Here is a 7,384-nt window from a genome sequence, read left to right as displayed (position 1 = left end):
ATCATCTCACTACCCCATATCTTTACTCTCACCTAAGAGCCAAAAAATAAGATCAGCCAAAAGAATGCACAAAACTCGTGCAGTTGAAAAACGTTTAAAGCGATACCAGCAAAAGTTCGAGGCACTATCAGTGCAACTCAACCATGACCAAAGTGCTGACATGAGTCGTGCTGTCGAATTCATTTCAAAGAGTAAGCAGGGTCAAAGGGCTTTCAAAGAGCTACTAACCAACAGTGAGCAAGAAGCAGGCAGACAAGTTGCTGATTCAATGAGAGATGCTTGGGAGAAAGATCAAGCGAGGAATAGTAAGTATACTCCTAAAAAGAATGAATAGCAAAATTCACTTACGTGGACTACAGACTAGTTTCATAGTAACTAACTGCTTCAGACATGTTGAATTATTGTTGCTAATTAAAATTCATGCAGGTGCCTGTTTGTATTATGGTTAATTAATGTCTAACTTTTCATATTTAGGAAGTGGAAACAAGTCCAATGTATGGTCTACGGTTACATACAGAATGGGTATGTTTCAATTTATTGTATTATTATTATTTATTCATTTTTCAAAATTAAAGATCACTCAAAATTGTTAAACTCCTGATATAAAACTTTCATATCAGGACTCAGAGTTTAACAATTTGGAGTGATCTTGAGTTTGTCTTTAGATATCCCGACAACAATTCACTGCTTAATTGCCGAAAAGGATCTCTGCATTAAACCCGTAACAATTTCTTGACCCAGTCGTGAAGGTATCAGTTAAACATATTAAAATTCTGAAATCAGTTTTGTTTTGGCATGCTCAATAGTAGTTGCTCGTAAAATGACACCCTTGCACTAACCTATCATCTTCGTTACAGCAAATTTTAAATTGTTTTTGCAGCATTGGCGATCTTCTCCAGAAGTCCGGCAGCCTACAAGGCTCTTGCCAAACTGCAAATTCTGCAGCTACCTTGTGTTCGAAGTCTGCAAAGACAGATGGAAGCAGCCCTCGAGGTCAGCGGGCTGTCAGAAAAAAACATGCACGCTGCAGCCGCTTACTACCACACCTTCAAACAGCAGAAGGTTTCTGAAGGTCAAGAAGAACCTAAGGGTGAGGGCGTCCTGATTCTCGATGAAGTGCGCGTCATCGGTAAGGTAATGTGGAACAGTAAGAATCTCCAAATGTACGGCGTCGCGCTAACACCAGACGATCTCAGCACCTTACATGACGTTTATGAAACACTGGAACAAAAGAAGCGTATAGCACCAGCGCAGTCTGTCCTGCAGTTTCTTTGGAGAGATCTGTCTTCATCCTACGACGTCATTGGCCCCTACTTCGCTACAGAATCTTCCATCGAGCACAAATTTTTGACAGGATGCCTTGCAGAAACCATGAGGCTATTCGAGGCCAATATGTTTCACACCGCCTGCATAGTTTGTGATGGTGCTGGTGCAAATTTGACCACAATCAAAGCATGGACCGGGATAAGGCGAGGTGCGTACAGTCGATCGAAGGAATCTTACACGCAAGACATGGCCAAAGAATGGAGAATCGTGTCGTACGTTTTAGTCTGTATCTCCGGATTGCGGGTGTATACGATTAAACGATTTTGCACGATGCTAGGCGAATGTACTGTGTCCGATTTGAGCTTAAGTTGGATGAGTTACGCGTAGTAAATCGTAGGTATTATAAGGCTAGTAAATGACAAATTTCCCTTGTTTATTGATGTNTTTTATTACGCTTCAGCATGGTACCTATAGATACCATATATATATACCAATATTCAGAAAATGCGTATTTCTCAGGCCAAACCAAAAAATAGGTGTGTTTCCTATTGCATCAAAAACAAAAGTAGGTAGGGATTTCTATTTTTATTTATTTTTTGTTGGTTCTTAATATCCCTCTAATGCATGCTATAAAGTCGTTTATAGGTAGGGGTAAGTTAGTAAGCAAGTCCAGAACGTGTTTGTAGTAAAAAATCTTATGTTTTGTCTGTCAGATTTCAAATTACAAAAAAATTCTATAAATTTTTTATTTTTTTGATGGAAAAATTTTAGGGTCGGCCTTAATAATCGAGGGACGGTCGGTCGACCGGAATCACCTTTTTTTTAGTTTGGCCGTATAGTGTTAAATATTATATTGTAACAGTAAACATTACTATGCAAGCACTTTGTGTATCCCAGCACATCTCTTACACGTCGTTCGCATTCATGCGGTGCAGTGCGAATACATTTTAACTATAACTTCAATGACATTCAATAACTTCTATTAACATCAATCTAATGACTTATATCCTGATCTGCAAAAATTGATTTACAGCAAGAACATGTGCTTATGGAGTTGGAGAGCTATGCGCAACCAGACGAGCCGACGGCCATACCTCGCGAGAGCAAATCCGTGATGGCTACGCATGGCTATTTGGCAGCATGCAACCTAATGTTTGAGCGCGGTTTATTGTCACATCACAGAGTGACTGCTCAAAATCAACACGTTCTGCACAACATCTTGGAGGGATATCGCTACTTCGAAAACTGGGCTAAAGAATTGGAAGGTAATGCATGCAACTAATGTTCCATACAAAGCAAGTGTAACGTATTAAATTCTGTTAATGAAAAAGCTTTACAGGTGTGCATATCACCTCTGTATGAAGGTAATGATGTATACTGGAACTGTAATCTCTTTACGTATAATTAACCTAATTCTTAATTGCTACCTTCAGACATGAGCGACTTCCAACCTAACTCCCCAAGAGAGAGACGATTTCTGGCATGGCAGACGTGGGATTTGCTCAGAATTACAGTGTCTGGATTCCAGGGTGTCTGTGCTGATTTCTTGAGTAGGCATGGCGATAAACATTTCATTTCCCCGCTACGCATCAACGGCAGCGCAGTGGAAAGTCTTTTCTCAAGGCTTAAAGCTTACACAGGTGGTAAACTCACATCTATAAGCTACCAGACATCTAGAAAAAGTATTATTATACAAGATGAGACAAAACACCCTAGTATAGAGGGATACCGAGACGTACCGTTATTCCATCACTATGATGGTTGAATAAACACGTTGACCGATATCATGCATCATAAACTGTAATTTCGGGTTCTATTAGTAGATCCTATTGTAAATGCCATGCAGAAAGTTTACAGTTGCTTTTTAGCCAAGCAGTAAAGTTCATCGCGCAAGGTCAAGCCTCCTTTCATCATCGGGTTTCCCTGCTGTTCCGCTACACCCAACTGATGAGAAATCATGCACTCGTTCACTCGGGCGTTGACTATCTTTGTTTGCCACATGCGGTGAAGAGTGCTAATGGTTGAGTTAGTTGCGTTGCACTTGGCCATGGTGCATGCATAACGCGCAGCCTCTCCAAATATGTCACGAAGGTGATCCATGGCATTCACTTGTTGAGAGGTGATCTGTAAGAATAGGTAAAGCAGCATTGCATCAGAGGAATTATTATACAGGTACAACACCTATTTTCCAGAACCCTTGATTCCAAGGCCTTTCCGAATGGCTACGTGGCGACACGCCCACGTGATGCGGCTACGTGGCGACGCGCCCACGTGGTGATGCGGCTACGTGGCGACGCGCCCACGTGCGTGATGCGCTAGGTGACGCAGCGCCCCACGTGGTGAGCAGCTAAGGTGGCGACGCCGTCTACGTGGTGATGCGGACTACGTGACGCCGCGCCCACGTGGTGATGCAGCTACGTGGCGACGCGACCATGTGGTGATGCGGCTAGGTGACGCCGCGCCCACGTGGTGATGCAGCTACGTGGGCGACGCGACCATGTGGTGATGCGCTAGGTGACGCCGCCGCCCACGTGGTGATGCGGCGATGCGGCTACGCGCCCACGTGGTGATGCGGCTACGTGGCGACGCGCCCACGTGGAGACGCGCCCACGTGGCGCCGCGCCCACGTGGTGATGCGGCTACGTGGAGACGCGCCCACGTGGCGATGCGGCTACGTGGCGCCGCAGCCACGTGGTGATGCGGCTACGTGGAGATGCGCCCACGTGGCGATGTTTAGAAATAATGGAGCTGGTGTAATAATTAACACTGCTCTATGTAGATTTGCTTATAATTACTGTAGCAATTGTAGTACAAACCTTTATAATATTCTTCCCGTAGAGTGCGATTCCGCTTTCCGACGCGATTGTTCTAATTGCGCGGTCCAGGTTTCTCAGCCACAGTAAAAATACGCGCTGCGGAACGAGCAAGCCACCCCTGTCACGTATTCTTAGTGGTGTTGGCATGGGAACTCTTCGTTTCTGCTCTGTTGTACGGACACCTGAATAAGAGCAAGGCTTTAGTCAAGTTGGCAAAACTTTGATATTGTTGTTATGCTCCTCACTTTTCCCATCATCGGCAAAACAAGCCGGTATGTTGTTAAGTGTTGCAAAGTCTAATCTTTTGCTTTCTGTATCATTGTATCATTGTAGCATTGTTTAATATTTATGTTGCTACATGTTTACAAGATTGAAAATGTAATGTATTATTAAAGATAAGTGTTGCAACATCTGGTAACAGCCATGATAACAGTGTTTAACACAACGCAAAATTACAGCCGTAATAATTTTATGGCTTAGATACAAATGTTAGAAAAATGTGCCTGTATTGTTTAGGCAGTTGTTCATTTATTTATTTCTTATGCATCTACATGAATGAAATACAGCATATTTATAAGCTATGCTGTATCACTAGCAGGGGAAAAATAAAAATTTACTTTTCAAGCTCGCATGCATGAAACTAGTACTCTAAAATTTTTGTTTTGTTTGTATTGAACTCTATGCAAATTTACGGGGCTCTTTTGTGCATTTCCGGGGCTCTTTTTGGAATTTCGGGGGCTAAATCGTCCCGAGCACCCGTGTATTTTTTTAACTGATCACTAGTACTTACAGGTTGTTATCAGTATCAGCAATGCATTGCCTTCCCTTCTCTGCCTTGCTGACTTAGAAAGCTGTCTTCTTGTCACTACGCGCTTTACTAGGTTCACACAGCCACCAGCTATAGCGAGAAGCGCGTACTCTGACTCCTCATGGAGAGACTCGACTGTAGCGAGCGATTCCTCTGTAGACGACTTGATTTTTATCAACCATTCGCTGGCCTGCAATGCAAGGAATAAGTGAATAGATTATATTTTACTTACAGCTAGATGTTCCATTTTAGGGTAATATTGCATGTTGCATTTTCTTTAAATAACAGCAATAATTCCCATAATTTATTGCTGCATGGTTTTTGTGAAGTTTCCATTGTATGTTGTATTGAAGCTGTTGCGGCAAATTACATAATTTAACCCCGTTATTACCAACAACTCATTTTAATTCTTTAACAAAGCGTTTGCAGCATTACTAATACTATTAGTATTACTAGTAGTACGGTACTTTACTTTCTGTTCAACCAATGCTAACGAGTAGTAGACTCTTACCTTGCGGAAGACTGCTGAAGCGATAGCGTGTCCAACTTGTCTAACGTCGTTAGTACTGTCGTCACTGGTGCTATCAGCCACTGGAAACGACGCCACGGCCCTTTGCCACTGTTCGCGCATGAGAGATTTATGCATCGCGTCCGTGTCACTGGTACTAGTACTAGTACTGCCGGCACCGGGCCCTAACTTGATGACATCGATATCGCTAAACGCGTACGATACCGTATTCAGCCACACCAACTGAAACGCCACGTAGCTGTCTATAGGCCTGTTAGAAAATGAGCTTCCATACAATTCCATGAACAGGGTAAACAAATTTCCAACGAGCACAGCAAAGAATCCGTTGCTGTGAAGGCTTTGCAGGAACAATTTTCGGTGGCCAATCTCCATGTGCAATTCACTTTCCACTGCCTCGTTGACGTTTGCAACAAGTTCAGTTCTTTCAATTTCTTCCAGCTTACCACGAACTTCCTGAACTTGTGCCCTCGTCATTTTACGAACAGTCGAAGGTCTTTTACGGCGTTTGTCGATTCTAATTGGAGCTGTTGGCATGGAAAGTTTACGCTTCGGCGCCATGTTGAATAGTAAAGATGAGATCTCGCGAGAAATTTTATTTTGAAAATCCCTGGCGAACCTCGCTAGTTGTTTGCGTGCGCTGCGATAGAGGGCTTAGGGAAAACATAGCCCTTTGTTTCGGTTCACAGATCATAACAATGTCGTGTAAATTGATAAAACCACATTGTACGTTTGAACCGATATCTCCGGATTTGTCATTTTTATGTGACCAACGATTACACACGGATAAAGTTTAATGATTAAGGCAATACTTGAGCTCAAGTTTATCGAGGTAAACATAATAAATCATAGGTAGACTAAGGCTACTAAATGTTGAATTTTGCCGGTTTTTGCGTGGCTTACTCCTTTTGATAGACTCCTGATATATATATATCCTGGACTAGTAAAGTTTTCACAACAAAAATCACATGATTATAAGGTGGTATATATATATATATACATATACATATACATTTACATATATTACATATGCATGCACATATATAATATAGCAACTAGCATTTATGTGCCCATGGTTGATTGACAGTACTTTTGCTGTATATACACACACACATATATATATATATACATTTACATATCTATATATATACATTTATATATATATATATATATATATATATATATATATATACAGCAAAAGTACTGTCAATCAACCATGGGTGGGGCACATAAATGCTGGTTACTACGAAAAACCAACTATAGCAGTTTAAACAAAACTATATAATTAGCGACTTCGTAGTTAGCTTGAATAGTTTTCCGCATATTTAGAAATACATCACAACTGAAGTTTGACGTAGACACCGACGCTGCGAGTGTCACCAGCAAGACCAGTGTAGCCAGAAAGGGCAAGAAGACCAAGATCCACAGTTCCCTGACAGAGGAAGAGGAGCAGAGCATGGTGGATTGGCTGGCAGAAAACACTGTCTTCTACAACAAGAGGATGAAGGCCTACAAAAAGACATGACGAGTAAAGAAAGCCTCTGGAGAGAGAAGGCAGCCGAGCTGGGGAAGGATGTAGCCGAGCTCAAGCTCTGGTACAGCAGCCTCCGGACCCGCTTTGGACGTCTGAAGAAGAAGAAATCTGGCCAGGAAGATGTGGAGATGACAGAGAGGGACGAGTGGGTCTACAACCATTTCATTTCCGTGGCGCCTTACGTCCACGAGGTTCAGCAAAGACAACTGTAAGTGTAAGTAGTTCTAGCCACTTGTTTAGTGTAACTGTGTTTATTAAACTTATTAAATAAAGTAATGTTATAAAATAAAGTAATGTAAAATAATGTAATGTAATAAAGTAATTAAATAAAGTAAGTTATTAAATAAGTTGTTTATTAAATAAAGTAATTGTAATTCGAAACTTGTAATATGGAAACTACTTCACCATTGTACCTGCTGCGAAGTAACTCTGCA

At 41.8% G+C, this 7,384-nt stretch overlaps 2 protein-coding genes across 3 annotated transcripts; one reads left to right on the top strand and one right to left on the bottom strand.

The window, feature by feature from the left end:
* Positions 1-1,867: 1,867 nt before the first annotated feature.
* Positions 1,868-6,174, bottom strand: LOC106813822. 2 transcript variants are annotated; one of them, XR_001394514.1, is made up of 5 exons: positions 5,402-6,174; positions 4,873-5,080; positions 4,083-4,264; positions 2,254-3,390; positions 1,868-2,217 (listed from the first exon to the last, which is right to left on the bottom strand). XR_001394514.1 is itself a non-coding variant. In XM_014818050.1 (4 exons), exons 1-4 carry the CDS (start codon positions 5,975-5,977, stop codon positions 3,118-3,120), a joined length of 1,239 nt encoding a protein of 412 aa, XP_014673536.1. In that variant the 5' UTR covers positions 5,978-6,174; the 3' UTR covers positions 1,868-3,117. The 2 variants fall into 2 exon arrangements, 1 of the variants encoding a protein (XP_014673536.1); XM_014818050.1 differs by having other exon boundaries at positions 1,868-3,390.
* Positions 2,305-3,050, top strand: LOC106813823. Its single transcript, XM_014818051.1, has 2 exons — positions 2,305-2,531; positions 2,700-3,050. The coding sequence occupies exons 1-2, from the start codon at positions 2,315-2,317 to the stop codon at positions 3,029-3,031; spliced, it is 549 nt and encodes a 182-aa protein (XP_014673537.1). The 5' UTR covers positions 2,305-2,314; the 3' UTR covers positions 3,032-3,050.
* Positions 6,175-7,384: the final 1,210 nt, after the last annotated feature.

Source organism: Priapulus caudatus, unplaced genomic scaffold (assembly GCF_000485595.1).
Source record: "Priapulus caudatus unplaced genomic scaffold, Priapulus_caudatus-5.0.1 Scaffold830, whole genome shotgun sequence".
NCBI lineage: Eukaryota > Metazoa > Priapulida > Priapulimorpha > Priapulimorphida > Priapulidae > Priapulus > Priapulus caudatus.
This window is presented reverse-complemented; position numbering and strand designations above follow the sequence as displayed.

Coding starts and splice junctions, on each gene's coding strand:
- LOC106813822 (XM_014818050.1), bottom strand. CDS start 5,977: ATGGCGCCGAAGCGTAAACTTTCCATGCCAACAGCTCCAATTAGAATC. Junction 4,265..4,872: donor GCTGATACTGATAACAACCT/GTAAGTACTAGT, acceptor GCTCTTATTCAG/GTGTCCGTACAACAGAGCAG. Junction 3,391..4,082: donor ACGGGAAGAATATTATAAAG/GTTTGTACTACA, acceptor CTATTCTTACAG/ATCACCTCTCAACAAGTGAA.
- LOC106813823 (XM_014818051.1), top strand. CDS start 2,315: ATGGAGTTGGAGAGCTATGCGCAACCAGACGAGCCGACGGCCATACCT. Junction 2,532..2,699: donor CTGGGCTAAAGAATTGGAAG/GTAATGCATGCA, acceptor TGCTACCTTCAG/ACATGAGCGACTTCCAACCT.